Source organism: Polistes fuscatus, unplaced genomic scaffold (assembly GCF_010416935.1).
Source record: "Polistes fuscatus isolate 324 unplaced genomic scaffold, CU_Pfus_HIC Scaffold28, whole genome shotgun sequence".
Lineage (NCBI taxonomy): Eukaryota > Metazoa > Arthropoda > Insecta > Hymenoptera > Vespidae > Polistes > Polistes fuscatus.
Window position 1 is genome coordinate 674,215 of NW_025113105.1, and position 17,101 is coordinate 691,315.

At 32.5% G+C, this 17,101-nt stretch overlaps 2 protein-coding genes across 3 annotated transcripts; one reads left to right on the top strand and one right to left on the bottom strand.

The window, feature by feature from the left end:
• Positions 1 to 83: 83 nt before the first annotated feature.
• LOC122519038 lies at positions 84 to 13,739 on the bottom strand. Of its 2 annotated transcripts, XM_043638200.1 has the most exons (4): positions 13,053 to 13,739; positions 11,839 to 12,014; positions 11,681 to 11,757; positions 84 to 11,613 (listed from the first exon to the last, which is right to left on the bottom strand). In XM_043638200.1, the coding sequence occupies exons 2-4, from the start codon at positions 12,012 to 12,014 to the stop codon at positions 2,369 to 2,371; spliced, it is 9,498 nt and encodes a 3,165-aa protein (XP_043494135.1). In that variant the 5' UTR covers positions 13,053 to 13,739; the 3' UTR covers positions 84 to 2,368. The 2 variants fall into 2 exon arrangements, with proteins under 2 accessions (XP_043494135.1, XP_043494134.1); XM_043638199.1 differs by having other exon boundaries at positions 11,839 to 13,739.
• An 838-nt stretch (positions 13,740 to 14,577) lies between these two features.
• Positions 14,578 to 16,893, top strand: LOC122519040 (G kinase-anchoring protein 1-like). Its single transcript, XM_043638203.1, has 6 exons — positions 14,578 to 15,101; positions 15,345 to 15,410; positions 15,710 to 15,944; positions 16,038 to 16,295; positions 16,376 to 16,530; positions 16,611 to 16,893. The coding sequence occupies exons 1-6, from the start codon at positions 14,892 to 14,894 to the stop codon at positions 16,641 to 16,643; spliced, it is 957 nt and encodes a 318-aa protein (XP_043494138.1). The 5' UTR covers positions 14,578 to 14,891; the 3' UTR covers positions 16,644 to 16,893.
• The last annotated feature ends 208 nt before the right edge of the window (positions 16,894 to 17,101 follow it).

The window sequence follows — 17,101 nt, forward strand, 5'->3', positions numbered from 1 at the left end:
AATTCATTCAATTCAATGAAATGAGAGGATTGAAAATCTTTTGTTTGTGGATAAAATAATTATAATAATCATACGTTATAATCTGTTATGTAAATATTTGTATATTTATTTTATCTCTTACTTAGTTACAATTGTGAATGGTGCACACAGTAGAAATAAGAAGATATTATTGTTAGTGTTGAAAATATCAAATTGTTATTAATATACATGAACGCAATAGTATTATTTTATTCATTATCACTTTATGCCACTTATATTCAATTATTTTAACATATTAATACACATATCCCAACATACGACAGAACCAATGAAAGTTCAATAGAAAATGTTTTTATTATTTTCTTCGCGTGTCTCTCATATAATATTTAATTACTATATTCGTAGTATACACAATTTGTATTTAAATCATGAATTCATGAGAGCGAATAAGAGATGTACTAGATATAAAAAAAAGGGCATTAATAAGAAAACGCTAACAATTCAGTCCATTTCTTCTTATTCTTTTTTTGTTGATTTATTTTCCAATATCGGCTAGTTATGCCTAGAGAAAAAGAGGATGCCCTAATATATTTGTTGAAAGCTATTTTAATAAGAAAATTCATTTTTCTCAGATATCAACATAATATGTACACGCGTGACGATGATTAAAAAATGTCACGAGAAATAAAAACATAACTTTATTCTTGATAACACAAAATTATGTATAGAATATAATATAATTCCTAGTAAGATAATTTAGCAAAATCTGTCTTGTTCAAGTGAAATCAAATATAGTATATATATATATATATATATGTTTTTTCTTTTTTTTATATTATTTGTTTTTTACAAATAAATTTACCTTCAGAATACTTCAATAACTGTATAATAATTAATTATACAGTAGAATCTATATGTATAAACTTTCTACATATCCTAGTATACACAAATATATTAAATCTTTCAATTCTTAATGTTGTTGGTAATAATATATATATTATAATAAAATTCCGTCTCTTTTGTGCACATTCAACTGATTGCGATTAAAAATAATCGGATATATTCAAGATACGTGTATTATAAATTTGGATGCGCCTCAAACACGACAGATTTTCTATTATACGATTATATTTTTTCTTTGACATTTCATTTTAAACACACACAGATTTACACAGCGGCTGTGATAATTAAAATTATAGGCATTTTTATTTTATATTTGTTTACTTTTTATGGATATTTATAAGCTATTTCTTATGAAGTAAACATTAAGCTTAACATACACAATCCTTGGTTCGCTTAATTCTTTTTTTATATATACGATTGCTCGTGTGTATATATATTTCTTTTTAAACTAATATCTGCAGTTACGTTTAACAAAAGTTGAGGAATCAATGGATCTATTTATAGAATGAAATCTTTTATTATTGATTTAAACATCTCGTGAATTAAATGGAACGAAAAAAATTGCAACGTTAACATAAGTATGTTACTATAAATTTATTTTAATGTACCTGCAGACAAATTTTACTTTAGTTGTACAAACGAAGAATTGCCCACCATAAGTTGACATCACAGAGTAGCAGTAAAATCCTACAATTCGCAGATTTATTTCTTTTTTCTTTTTATTTTATTTTATTATTTTTTTTTTTAATTATCTTTTAATAATTTTCAATCACGAAATATAACAATGTAAAAATATTTATTAACTCTTTTCAATAAGATTCGATTATATCTCAGATCATGCGAAACGTTTGAATAATATAAAACATCCCATATTTGCATATTCTAATAAAGTTATACTATGTCGTAATGAATGATCTGTGAATCTTACTACTACTCAACGATATTTCATATTATTATGATAATAAAATGTTTTTCACATAAATGACTTAACAAGTTACATAACATTTAGGAGAAAATTAAAAGTGGATTAATAAAATGTCCATTCTATATTATTTAATTAACCCATATGTAATTCGAATATATCGTACAAACGATTTTTTCGTTTTTACATCAATTTGTGTCACAAGGTATTTACTTATACGATATTACTGTAATAAAATTCACATTTTTTCAATCCTGACCTACAATATTTATGTACCAAATCGAGTGAACGGATTGTAGTATCCGTGCTTATTATATGCGTATGTATATATATTTATATATATATATGTATATATATATATATATATACTATATATAGATAAGTATAGATATAAATTATTATAAGAAAATTTAGTCTTAAATCTAAGCACTTATTTCCTTATTACTCTATGTACATTTAAAAATAGACTCGAGGTTATTATTCCATAACTATAAATCCAAATAGTCTATTTTAGAAAAAAGAAACTTTCCATTACAATAATTAGAAAAAATCTGTAACAATGTATTACCTTTCCATAGGCTTAGTGGCTGGTACAGAACTTTCTACGAGGTCGTGCCTCTCAATTGGAGAATTATCCAATGTGTAATCAACGGGATATCGTTCAGAATATGTTGGAGTAGCTTCTCCTTGTTGCCTTAATCGTAATTCATCTGTATGTTCTTGATAAAAACTTTGCGATGCTTCGATATTTTGTGAACTAGATTGTTCAGCTTTTTCTAGATCATCTGTTGAATAGTAACTTTGACTGGCTTCACTTTCCGGTCTATGACCATAATAACCAGACGAAACATTTCTACTGGAATAACTTGGAGTTGCTTCCTGTGGTGTAAAATAGCTTTGACTTGCTACTTGTGAGTTACCTTCGTAATAACTAGGAGTTACCTCCTCTTGTGGATCTTCTTCTAATCTGGAGTTCCCATCCTGATCAACAGATTCGTAATAGCTAGCTGTTACTTCTTGATGATGGGTATAATAGCTTGATGGTTCGTTTCTATGATCTGTACTTTCGGTAACAAAATTCTGCGAGGATGTTTCTTCTAGGCCAGGCATCGACACTGGAACCTCGTAAGAAGTTGATACATTTTGTTCTACTATAACTTGATCCTCATAGCTGGATGAAGGTACAGAATCAATATGAGTGGAAGTGATATCTGGATTTATATTATACGAAGATGTAGGTATTTCAGGTACTCCATTGTCATGGATACTCGTATGTTCTGCTCTAACTGATGTATCTGGTATTGTACTGGATGAAGCTATGTTCAATTCCTCGCAAGGTGGGATCTCATATGATGATGTACTTATTGCACTTTCTTGATCCTGATCTCTTTCTTGATTTTCTGGAGTCTCTGGAACATAGGATGAACTGGCTGTCTCATCTTCGTTTAAGCCAGAGTTATTGGTAGAAACTGATGATGTGCCAATACCATCATTTCCAATGTCATTTGATTGGGATGGTATATTTCCTTCTTGACTAATTTCTGCATCCGTTTCTAGATTATCTGGTATATTTTCTACCTTGCCAACTTCGTAACTTTGGGTCGGGAAACTTTGATCATCGATTGGTTCGTTCGTAACGATTCTACCGTCATGACTTTGCATCAATTCATTGAAAGATTGTGTGGGTGCATTTACGTTCACTTCGGTAGATGTCTCGTAAGACTGAGAAGCTTCATTTTGCTTTAAATGTTCGAAAGATTGAGTTGGTGGTTCTCCAGCAATTGTTTCTTCATCTGTCTCCATCGGTTCATATGTTACAGACTGCGATGGTTCACCAGAATTTTCAAGTTTAGAAACTGATTGACTGGGTAAATCTGCAGGATCATTTGTCATCGATATATCAAATTGTTCAAAAGATTGTGATGGCGTTTCTTGATTGCTTTCTATTTGACTTTTTTCAAAATGTAGTTGAATATTTCTTTGAACGTGATTACCATTCGTTTCATCTTGCGACGATGGTTCATCTGCTTGACAATCTTCCAATGGTTTTACCGTGGAGTCATATATTTCAGAGTCAACAGCTTCTTCTACTTTGATATCTTCTGCATTAGTATTACTTAATGATTGTGCTGCAGACATACCTTGCAATACTTCATGTATTGTTTCTGTTTGATTTGTCGTAGTAGTTTGTTCTGCGAGTGTTGGAGAAGCAACTTTAATATTAGAATCTTCCTTATAAGAAAATTGATTAAATTTATTCTCAGTACTCGGTTCTTGAGAAGAGGAAGTTTCCATATCACCTGAATCTGTAACTTCAAATGCCATATGTTCTACAGATTGTACTTTAATATTAGATTGTGATTGTATTAAAGAATTGTTGTCTAAAATAGGCATGCTACTGGTCATGGAATTTACAGCTTGATCTACTAGTTGCATATTTAGTATATTTTCGTTACTAGGTATTTTTTCTTCTGCAGTAACTGCTATGTCACATGTTACATCTTTTTTAATGTTTTGTTGCAAAATTAGTTCTTGCGATGAAACAGGAATTTCTTGAGTTGGATAAATTTCTTCTAAAGGCATCGTTGTATCCTCTGATTTTTTCAAAACGCAAGTTTCACTCGTCGAAGTAGATGAGTTTTGAGAAGGTATAGGAACTTCTTGAGAGATTACATTCATTTCTGGTGCAACTGTTACATCTGATATTTGTGCGTTTACTGGAGATGTGATGGAAGCTTTAGAAACTAACATTTCAGATACTGGTACATCGGAGAAACTGTGTTGCGTAACGATTGCAGTTTGTACAGATGTTGAAAATTGAGTATTATCTGAATATGTGTCATCTATTATAGGCATCGATGGAGTTGTTTGAACTGGTGTAGTTTCTAATACAATATTGCATGGTAATGAAACTGAATAAGAAACATTCGTACCACTTACAGCCTCTTGGGTTTTAACAGTTATGTTTTCATCTAAATTAGGTATTACTAAATATTGAGTGCTAGTAGGAATGTCTGTTCTTGGTATTTCAGTTGAAGCTGAAGTATCCATGATTTCTCCAATATCTGGCATCGAATTACCAGGAATTTGAATTTGTGTTTCTCCTGTTGATATATATGAAATATTCGGATTTGTAATGGTGATTGGCAATTCTAAAGAGGATGGTATCGTTGAAACTACCGAAGTTGTAGATTCTGATTGAATTGGAAGATTGCTTGGAACTTCAAGCGGCGTCATGATCGGTTGATTCAAAGTCAATGATGTTTCTAATACAGATGGAGAAGATATTGGTTCTGTTGGTGGTATAATCGTTGATTGTAGAATCGTTTGATTAATTAAACTAGTCTGAGTCAATCCAGTGGTCATTACACTTCCTGCTGAATTTTCAGGTAGATTAATTTCTTGTTGAAAATCTGTGTTGGCTAGAGCTGCTGCCAAGATATCTTGATTTGATGTTTGTATAATTTCTGATGTAGGGAAACTTTCTGACATTATTGCTTGGCTTGTTTCATTAGTATTGGTTGATACATTTGGAAGTACTCCATTGTCAAATTGAAGAACAATATTGTCTAATGTTCCAGCCTCGCCTAAAGAACTAGGATCTATATATAAAGTTCTTGTTCCATCTGGATTTTGAGTTGTTCCCTCAAGAGACATTAGTGTATTATTATCTAATGGATGTATTTGACCTTGTTCATCTATAGTTACCAGAACATAGGTTTGAGTACCGTCGCTACTTTCGGTTGGTAAAGCCATGATCTGTGGCTGGGTAGTCACTTTTGGCTCTTCTATCTTTTCCATTTCTATATTCTTTTCTGTATGAATTTTCTCTACCTTTAATTGTTCTTTTGGTACATTTTCAATCATTGTATTATCTAATTTCAATTTTTTCTCTGGCTCAATAGGTTCTAAAAGTGGTAGAGATAATGATCCAGTCAAATTAGTGTTTACAGTTGTACCAGTCACCGAATTTATAGCAATATTTAATAAATTCTTTTGAGAAGCTTTATTTGATGTCTGACTCTTGGTGGCACCTTTAGGAGTCATTGTATTTGTACTTGTGTATTTATGTTGAGTTATTGTCTTAGAAATATTAGGTAATGTAGTGTGAGAACTTAAAATGTTTTGTTTCGACTGAATATTTTGCCCTGTGTTTGTTTCTTGCACTTTTTGAACCAAAATTTTTTGCTGATTTCTAGATTGACGGCTTCGAGGTATAAGAACTTTTTGAACGCTTGATGAAGATGCTGATTTTCCTTTCTGTTGAACTTGCGACATAACCGTTTGTTGTGTATTACCTTGACTCGAAAGATTCTGCATAGCAGTACTCTGCTGAAGGGCTATTTGTTTATTCATTTTTTTACTTTGCGAAACAGATTTCGAGCTTGATCCAGTACCTTGGAATACCATAGTACTACTTGATGATTTTGATGATAAAGAACTTCTACTTTGTGACGAAGGAGACATCTGAACTTTTGGAGCTTTTTGTGCAGTAGATGATAATTGTATTTTTTGTTGAACCGATTGATATTGCACTTTGCTACTTTTTGATGGACTCTTAGCCACTATTGCTTTAACTTGTTGCCCTGTAACTGGAGTAAGAACTGTACCTTTAGATGTAACAATATTTGCTCCAAGAATAGGTTTTCCTCCAATGGATTGAGATATTGGTGTCAAAATGGCTTTTGGTCCACCTATATTTTGAGAAGATAATATTGTAGCACCTTTTGTAACTAATGCTTTAGAATTGATAATTCTACTTCCTAAAGCAGAAGCACTTATAGGAGTATATATTCCACCTTTTGTTAAAATACCTTGCGACAAGGTCCCTAATAATGCAGTTTTTGTAAGAGTTCCAGACAAAGGTGTCAATACTCCTTTGGAAGTAATAATACTTGGTGTATTTATGATTTTTGGACCAAGTTTAGACGTTGTAGGTGAATTACTGTCTCCTTTTGGAGCAATAATAGTCTTTGAAGTAACAATATTTTGCGGACTGATTGGACACAAAAGTTGTCCTTTGTTTGTTACCATTCTTTTACCACTTAACGTTTTTGATATATTTAATGGTATCATTTTTGTTTGACCAGACTGTGCTGATGTAAATATAACCACTTTCCCACCTTGTACTACTTGGGGATTTCCTGTACCTTTCCCAGTAGATACAGCAATTTTTTGTTGCGTTCCAGATTTGCCCTGTACGCTATAACGCAACTGTTGACCTCCGGATGTATGTACTACTACGTATTTTCCAGGTGATGCCTTTTGTGCCAAAATGGGTGACGACGTTTTTGCAGCTGGTGGGTTTTGAAATTTCAATCCTTTTACGCCTCCTGTGAGCGGTGGTACAATTGTTCTAATATTCGTAATTATAGGTTTTGTTCTGTATTTATTTTTCAAAATTGCTGGTGTGCCACTTTTCTTTTTTGTTGCAGATCCTTCAGAAGTACTCTCACTTACAGATTTAAGTTGCATTTGGTTAGGTGTTACAACTTGAGTGGTAGGAGTAAGCGCTAACGTATGTGGTACTGAACTAGATGCTGGTATAATAGATGATATTACAACAGGCATTTGTTCTATGCATTCTGGCGTTAATACATCTTCGCTTAAAACGAATGGCATTGAATTAATATCCAAATCCATATCAGTCAAACTTTGTGAACTTTGTTGTATATATTTTGCACTTCCTGATGAGGCTGCTGTTTGTACATTTCCCTTTTCAATAGCAGCACTTTCATTTTCTTCTGCCTTTAATACCTGAAGTTTTTGCGTCAACGAAAGATTTGGAGAAGTTACCTTTAATCCAGTTTTCATTTTACTGTTAGAAGGTAAAGATTCGATTTTCATTATTTTTGTTTTAGGGCCTCCCTTAGGATCTCTTTTTCCATCCACATCCAATTTATGTTTTATTCCTTTCTGAGGTAATTTATCTAATAGTTTAGATTTTAAAATTTGCATTGGCTCCGTCAATGTAACATTTTCAATTATCCTTGGCATTTCACGCTTTTTTACTGGTATACTAGCTTCGGAGGTCGGCGAAGGAGTAGGAACTTCTACTTTTAGTGATTCCTCAATCTTTTGAAAGTCTACATTAGTAGATTTTGCAGTATTTTCTATTATTGGTGATTGAGTTTGTGTTATCAGATTGAAGTCACGGGATGAAGACGGAGTTTGACTAGTATTCTGTAAAACGGGTTCATTGACTTTTGCATCAGTTTCAATATTCTCTTGTACTACTACTTCGACTCCATGAAACCCACTCATAATGGAAATATCAGAAAGATTATCTTGACTTTGCATACCAGAGACATTTTCTGGTAAATTTGTGTTTTCTTCTACATTTCCAACTTTTACTTCTGGTTGTATACCAAATATTACTGTATTTATATTATTGAGTTCTTCGCTGTTTAGTTTGATTGATGGTTTCTTGCCCTTTTTTCCTTTGCTAGTAATTAATTCATTATCTTCTGAAACAGGTTTTTTCTTATCCATCTGTAGAGTCTTTAAAAAAGCTTCTTGAAATGTATTTATCGGCTTCTCTTCCAAGAATGCATCTTTTTCTTTTTTTGGTTTTACTCCTGTTGTTTCTAACATTACTTTTCCTTTATACCTAGTTGACATTGATTTTTGCAATGTATGAGGATCACTTGACGTCTTGTCGATAAACTCGGACGTTAACACCTTACTTTCTAAACAAGAATCTTCTTCTTCTTTTTCCGTAGACTTTTTGATTTCTAATTTCTCATCACTTTTTGTAACATTTTCTGAGACAACTGTATCAGTTTGTTGTAAATTTTTATCTTCTATAATCGAAATCTCCATACTTTCTTTCATTTCAACCTCGACATTTAAATCAGTCAAAGTTTTACTTTCTGTTTTTTCAATATTTTCTGATCGGAAATCAATACTTTTAGTTTCTAAATCAGTTGTCTTTAAATTTATATTATTCTCAGTATCAATAGGTTTATTTTCTTCTTCTTGAGATTCAGTATCTTGATTCATGGTTGTGCTTTCGGAAGGAATATCAAGTTGCGATAACTCAAATTTTTTTATCTGAGATTTTTTTGGTGGTAACATATCGATAGCAGTTTTTGAAATATCAGACGATTGTTTTTGTGTATCGGAATTATTAGATGTTTGAGGTTTAACTGTTTTTAAAGAATTTTCGTTTTCATTTTCATTTTCATTTTCATTTTCGTTTTCGTTTTCGTTTTCGTTTTCGTTTTCATTTTTTAATAATTCCTTATCAACACAGGTTTTATTTGATATAAGATCTGTATTCGTTTCCTGATTTATAACTTGTAATAATTCCTTTTCTTCTTTCAGTGGTTCAATTGTAACATCTTTGGGTGGTAATGTTATACTCTCTGACAAAAGAGTCGTCATATCTGATTTCTCCACGTTAATTTCCATATTTGTACATTCAAGTGACGTTTTCTGAGAAGTACTGCTAGTTATTTCATCAACCAAAAGTTTATTTTCAACCTCCGAAATCATGAAATCACTTGTGATATCATTTTGATCAGGAGAATCATGCTTTGGACTAATGTTAGTTGTTTTATTAGAATTATCTTCTGAAATTTCCATCATTTCTTCAGATAGTTCTAATTCTTCCATTTGCTTTATTTTATCAGTATCCTTCTTTTGTTGTCCCATCAATTTTCTTCCTTTTCTAGGTTTGACTTTTGGTTTTTCATGAAATCTTTCATCTCCCTCTGATTGACTATCATCAGTTTTAAAAATACTCTTCTCATCTTGCGTGGATTCATCCGAATCTAAATACTTTGTATTCGGTCTTCTCATTCTTATAATATACGAACGATCAGTATCAGATTCTGACGTTCTACTTCTATTATCTTTAGATGTTTTTTCGCTGTCCTCAATAGAAGTGTCTAAAGATTCCAAACTTTTTCGAGGCCTCCCTCTTCTTCTTTTAATCTTGGAAGTTAATTTTCCTTTTGGATTGTGTAATAAAATATTATCCTTCTCAGATTTAGGCACTTCGATCATGTCAACGTCAGAGCTTTCACTTTGTTCAGGTAGAGTCTCTGCTGATTCAGATACAGTTTCATCCTCTGTCTCTGTAGTAAATGGATCTGACAATGTGTCATCTGTTTGTTTTGAAATAGTATTATCATGACTTGTTTCAACTTTTTCTACAACGTTATTCGTAACAGGTGTCTTACTAATCGCAGACTTCTCTTCTACGCACGTCTCTTTATCCGTTACATGTTTGTCAGAATCAATTTTATCTGTTAGAGTTTTAGGCTCTGATCCCTTATCAATTTTAATATTTGCAGAATGACTGTTCTCACCTTCTTCTTTCTCAACTTCCAAAATTTCAACTATTTCTAATTTAGTTTCGCAATTATTACTAGATATTTGTTTCTCATTATCTTGTAAAGTTAATTCACTTCTTCCTTCAATCTTATCTTCATTTTCGATCACCTTATTAGTAATCCCTTCGTTTGTGTCCAAACTTTTATTACTGTCATCAACTTTTTCAATATCTTCCACGTCTGAATTACCTTTTAATGTGGTTTCTTCAGTTTTGTTAATCTTATTAGACACTTCGTTTTCCGTTGCAACCAGATTCTTATCATTTTCCACTTCTTTCTCTGTTTTCAAAGCTTGACTCATTTCGAATTCCTTAATTATTTCTTTTTTTAATGATAAATTCTTTTCCCCAAAAACTCTGGGTATTTTCCTTACCGGTGGTATAGACGGCTCGGGCACGTCATCTTCGTCAAAATCAAAACAAGACAATCGAGATTTTTTGTCATCTTTATCGGATTTTGAATGTTTATTCTCGCCCTCTAACTTCAATATTTTTTTCTCTTTATCGAACTTATTTCTTAAATCATTTTTACCAAGATTCGGAGATAATGGCTCTTTGTCTTCTACATTGGATTCAACTTTATGCACAATGCTGGCCAATGTGTCTGAATCTATTTGAATGGATGCAAATTTTTCAGTTTCCCTAAGTAATTTTTCCGTTTCTTCTAAAATTTCATGAGGATTTGCTATCTCAGAAGTTGATACATCCTTATTATGTTCTTCGGTAACATCTATGTATGATTGATCTCTCGTGGGTGAATGTCTGCTCGTACTAGTATTAAAAGATTTAGTTTGATTAAAACTCGTATCTTCGTCAGATTCATCGTCCCAATCCGCCAATAATTTTTCCCGAAGTTCAGGATCAGTTTTCTTCTTTTTAGGGGATTTTTCGTTCTGCTTACTTAATTTTCTTTTTCCAAAATCTGTAGGACTTTCTGCTTTAGTTTTATGTTGATTCTTCTCTTTCTTAACGTATTTTCTTTTAGGCGTATCGGAAGAATCTTTACTTTTCGATTGGGAATAAGTTTTAACTCTTGATCTTGATGCTGATGAATTACCAGATCTGTGACTTTTGATGTGACAAATGATAACGTTGACTCGAGAAGAAATAAAATTGCACAAATGACAAGGATATTGCGGAGAAGATAAAATATTTGGCGTGCTCGGTACGCTACTTGGTTGCTGCCGAATACGAACTTCGTGGTCGCTTTCTTTCAAAAATCTAGGATGCGTGATTTTTCTCATAGTTTCACTTCCATCACTTCTTCTATGTGTATCATCTCGATCTTTCTTTTTCTTCTGTACTTTTTTATCTCCGAACAACGCGGATATATCTGGCTTCTCTTCTGGACTAAATTTATTGCTGCTCAATATATCCGGATCACCGCCAGTTAGTTTCTCTGCCATTTCAACATCTCCGGGAAATTTGGACATGTAACTAGAACCATCTTTGATCTTACTCCTATATTTATCTGTAAAAATATTCAAATAAGTATAACGTTGTAAAAATATGAGATATTAATTTTAACTTTTACATACCTAAACCTTTCTTTATGAATTCATCTTTTAGTGTACAATTATATTTATAAATTTGTTGATAATTTTTGACATATTCGCTGCAAAACAAATATGTAATGCGATACTACACACTAAAATAACAAAATACGTTAATATCCAAAGACAATTAAGCAACTTACTACGTGTCTTCTTGAAAGAATTTGACAACAGCGATCAACGGTTTCTTTTGAAATTCTCGTTGAATGTCTTCAGGTAAATTATGAAAACCAGTGACTTGTCCTGGCCACCAACAACCTCCTAACTTCACCCAAACGACATCGCCGTCCAAATAATTTATTTCCGTCTGCTCGCACATCTTAGCACAATAGATGGATAGATTTCTTTATAAAATCAACATTGACTCGATGAATAAATATCATAGAACTGTCTTCAGAACTACGATTAAAAGAGCATTTATAATAATAGCGATTAAGCAAACTTAATATACTTTATAACGATAACTCAAAAAAATTCTATAATCTTTGTATAGATATTTTAAATGTCTTTCGGCATCACAATTGATATATTCAATGCGCTCCTCTTAACAAATTGTGATAAACGATAAACAGAATACGATGAAATAAATCAAAGTACAATAATAATATTTTTACATTAGTAATTCCATGTTAGGTTGTCATCATCGGAAGAAGAAAGTAAAGATTCAAACTTGTAACTAATCTTATTCTAAACGTATGAACTTAGATAAAATGACAAAGTTATATATTAGCTTGTCGAGAAGTTGTGTATCGCAAGCACTTAGAGTAGTCCGATTAACATGTTCTTAGCATAGTTGAAATTGTAAGTAGAACGTCTTTCTTTGAACCTTCTTTCTAAAATATCTGACAGCAACATGCTCTCTGTCCCTCTTTCAGAGGTTGAAAAGATGTTGGCAAAGAGCGTTGATCAAATGTCCTCTCTTGATTGAAATATCGCTGAGGAAGGAGGATGAAGAGGAGGAGGAGGAGGAGGAGCAAGGAAAAAGAAAAAAAAAATAGAAAAGAAAGTAAATAAGTAAGTCAAAGAAAGAAGTCTTAAAATTGATAGTCCGTTAGATATGACGATAGATGTAAGGTGGTGATCGTTGATGACGAGGATGACGATATATTCGCGGGAAAGCACGATGGAGCGTCGTTCCCCTGGCCGCGCACCACCTTTTCGTAGATGGTTCGTTGAAAAATGTCGAGGTTCTTGCCAGAAGGAGGATTCACGTCGGGCATTTTAGCCCAGGAAAATTCGTAATATTACTTCGCTCGTAGATAAATATCTTTGATGAAATTTTTCGGAGCACAGATGTTAACACGATCTGTTCTTAATGTGACTTTAATATCGGGTGGTCTTCGATTGGACGATTTACCTGCTTTATTAAAGAGCTCACATATATCTTGACTCTGTTGGAATTAGGCTTTTTTGGAAGTCCCAAGAAAAAAATAATAATAAGAAGAAAAGTAATATATAAGGGATAAAAGGAATGAAACGAAATAAATATAAATATTCTTTTGGCGCCTCGCCTCTTCGTTGTCCTAACTCTTTCTCTCTCTCTCTCTCTCTCTCTCTCTATCTATCTATCTATATCTCTATCTCTCTCTCTCTCTTTCGTTTGTCGCGTTCGTCGTTCTCTCTGGTATCTTTCCTCTCTTCTCACCGCTGTAGCAAATATTTTACATACACCACTACATACACCGAGTACAGTAGCGGCAGCGATGACAACACATCAGCAATACACCAGCCCACTACCACAACAGAAGAAGAAGAACCAGCAGCGACAGGAGGATCAAGAGAGGAGGTGAGGAAGCTCGCGGACTCTCTCAGTCTACTTCTAACTGACTGCTTACTATTTTTCCTCCAAACAAATAAACTTATTAACAACACTAAAATCCGTTATTTCGACGTCCACACGCCAAATGAAATGATCGTATTTACGATTTGTTTAATGTCCGAAAACACCAGAAAAAACACACGCTTAACGCTTTACGTCTATCCTACGACGTACGTACATGTTTCGTTTTACCCGACGTGCAACGGGGCCTTTCACATACGCTAAACGATATGCTTGTGTAGATGGATACTTCCTTCTCTCTTGTTGCTCGATTTCTCGATAAAGCAGCGCGCACCCAGGCTTACCAACCTTACGTTGTCTACACCAATCTACGAATAAAATTTACTCATTCAACGATTCTAAATCGATTACTTTACTGCGAGATTTTTTGGATTGTTTGACTTTTTTTTTTCCTTCATTGTTTTCTTTCCTCGTTATTTTATCGTTTGGAAACAATTTAAAGAAGTTTTTCTAATTATTTTCATTATATTGTAATGCAGACAAATATTATTTTACATAGATTTTATAACAATTGCTGTTTGATACAATCCTCGCGTAGATCGGTTTAATCGAGTATAACGTAATTTGTTAAAGATTTATATTTTATTTACGAGATTACCGATCAAAGGGGTTATAATTCTGCAGGTAAAAGTACGATCGAACTGTAAACGTAATCGATATATTTTTTAATTACGCTTCACAAATAACATAATATCGTATTTTATATTTTACAAATTAACGAAATCTCTATTATAAATCGTACGATGATAAGCGAAATGTTGTAATCAAATTCAAAAAGTATCGATAAGCGATTTTAATCGATAAGTTGAATAATCGTACAAAACAGATCAAGATAAATGTTTAATTATTGATTAATATTTTTAATATTTTAAATAAAATACATTAAGGAAAAAAAAAAAGAAAAATAATAATTAAACTAAAAAATTGATAAATAAGATTAAATATTAATTATTAAACAGTTGTCAGTACTGTGTCGCCGGGCGGGTAAATAATTAGTTCGATGTTTGTACCACTAGAGGCGCTAGATTTATTACGTCGACATTACTGCCGGCTTCCGGTTCGCGTAGTCGTACGTTGCGATCGAACGTTGCTTTTTTTTTCTCGATCGTTAGCCGATAAATATAATTGAACGTTGAACGAATTGTGTTTTAATAACGATTAAAGGATTATTCAAATACATTTGTGTGCGTGATAATAGATATTAGATTAATTTAATAAGTACCGTAATTATAATTTATAAGATACCGGAAGTTATATATATATATATATTTTTATTTTTCTCTCTATCTCTGTCTTTCTTTTTTCCTCTTTTGATCCATTCTCTCGTTTGACTGCGTGAATTCGTAAATTATAAAAATGGCGACCGCTGTGCCGTCGCGATTTGCGGTTCTCAGTATTGAAGATGACGATTATAAACCAAAGAAGCCACAGAAGAATACGTCGACAGGTAAAACTAATCAAAAGGGCAAAGGTGACAAGTCGAAGCAACAACACCATCATCAACAACAACATCATCAACAACAACAACAACAGCCGAAGAAAGATGACAAGAAAAAGCAAAGCAAGGTAAGAAGTCACCTGTTCAAATCCTTGTTTTTATTTTTATTATGAACTTATTTTCTGATCCATTAGTCGAATTATGGCTTTGTTGTTTTAATTTTCTTTTTTTTTTTGTACGCGTCATTTTTACAGTTACGCGACATTTATGATCAACGTAGTTGAGATGAAATTTATATAAGCGCAGTTTTTTGTTGTTGTTAATGTTTGTTATAATTTTCTATTTAAATTTTATAACCTTTCTTTTTCCAGGGAAAAAAGAAAAAGTCCACTAACGAGGAACAACAATGGGAGCAGTGGAAGCAAAAAGATTCTATGGTAATGAGAGTAGAAACACATGTATATGTATGTTATTTAAAATTAATTTGAAATAGTCTCGACATAAATCTCTGCTTCTAATCCAATTCTAATGCAACTGCGATGCAATAGTTAGTTCAACTATTGTATGCGTTAATGGAACTTCGTTGGAAAAGGTGTTAATTATACATTGTTAAAAAACATTTCTTAGTAAAAAAGCACCATCCATTAAGTTGTAACATTGAATCAAAGATTTTGTTTCAGTAGTCGTGTATTTATAAGTCTTGTGTGTTATCACGTCCAATTGTGATTTCCTTAAGGCTGTCGAGGAAACATTTGAGCAAGATCTGCATCAAGCCATCTTGTTATCAAAATTAGATTACGAAGAACAATTAGTAAATGCGGCTAAAACTGAGAAGGAACAGGATCAATGTAAGAAAGGTGGTAAAAGGACGAAGAAGGCGACCATGTCATTGGAGGAATTCAACAACATGAGAACGAACAACACGCAAGTTCCAGTTGTAACAACCGAACCGGAAGAAAACAAATCCAAAGGTAAAATACTTTACGTAGGGTACAATTGTCTTAGGTAAAATGTGATCAATGTGGTTTGAGCGAAGCAGGTCATGGAATTAATCATTGCTGCAGAATTGGATGCTGAATTCTTCGAAAGGGTTGACAAAGAGGCTAAAGAAGAAATTATCAAAGGAAAAGAGAAAGACATATTAAAAGCAAGATTAAACAAAATAGACGATGATATTACATCGGCGCAGTTAAGAGTGGAAGTCGAAAATAGAGATAAAATAATTAATCAACTTAGACAAGAGGTTGATACCCTTAAGGAAGAACTAACGCAAGTTAAAGAAAGAAACACGAAACTTTATCAAATTCTTTCGCACGGAGAAAGTAAGTTTGATTGTATTATATATTTCTGTAAACTATTTTACAATGAAATAACTAACATTGATTTATTTGATCATTTGCAGTGAAGGATAAGGCGTCTGTGTTAGCAGAAGTTGCGAAGTTACAAGAGATTCGCGACGAGTTAACTTCGGAAGTAGCATCCTTGCATGCGCAACTAGAACAAGAAAGATCCAAAACCCGTACGTCCAGCGTAGATGTTAAATCGTCCAAACAAAGTGTAAGAAGAATATTTAATTAATAATTTTGTCTAATTCATCAATTGAAAATGGAAAAATTACATTGTTCTTTATTTTTCAGAACAAAAAGAGACTGGCTAGCGAGAATGCCTAAACTGTAGTAACAGTAATCTCTCAAGCTATCACTATGATCTTGTGATGTTAAATTTTTCACTTATGAAAATAATTATTTGAACAGCTTCTCGAAAGAAATAACAAAACAAGAAAAAACAAAGAAAACAAACGATATGATCTCGTAAGAGTACGTTTTGTATGTGACACGTTAAAAGCAAAAGTCGATGAATGTACCTTATTTTTGTAGACATGTGATGGAACCATTGTCGATGATAACAAAAATTGAACAACAAAACAAAAAGAAAAAGAAACGAAAAAAATGCTTCTATGCTTATAATATGTATAAAACAACACTTTTTTGTAATTAATTTTTTACATTTCTATACAAGATAATTCTCGTGAAAGTTATTAATATAATTATATAAGAGTTTTCCTTTTTTGATTTATTATAAGTGAAACAATATTCGAAAATCTAAAAACATTCGTTACGAGTTTATA

What these genes read in the sequence shown, in the direction of transcription:
- LOC122519038 (XM_043638200.1), bottom strand. Translation starts at nt 12,014, where the DNA reads ATGTGCGAGCAGACGGAAATAAATTATTTGGACGGCGATGTCGTTTGG. An exon ending in TTCTTTCAAGAAGACACGTA is followed by an intron (nt 11,758 to 11,838) that starts GTAAGTTGCTTA and finishes TTTGTTTTGCAG; the next exon opens with CGAATATGTCAAAAATTATC. An exon ending in ATTCATAAAGAAAGGTTTAG is followed by an intron (nt 11,614 to 11,680) that starts GTATGTAAAAGT and finishes ATATTTTTACAG; the next exon opens with ATAAATATAGGAGTAAGATC.
- LOC122519040 (XM_043638203.1), top strand. Translation starts at nt 14,892, where the DNA reads ATGGCGACCGCTGTGCCGTCGCGATTTGCGGTTCTCAGTATTGAAGAT. An exon ending in AATTCTTTCGCACGGAGAAA is followed by an intron (nt 16,296 to 16,375) that starts GTAAGTTTGATT and finishes GATCATTTGCAG; the next exon opens with TGAAGGATAAGGCGTCTGTG. An exon ending in TTAAATCGTCCAAACAAAGT is followed by an intron (nt 16,531 to 16,610) that starts GTAAGAAGAATA and finishes TTTATTTTTCAG; the next exon opens with AACAAAAAGAGACTGGCTAG.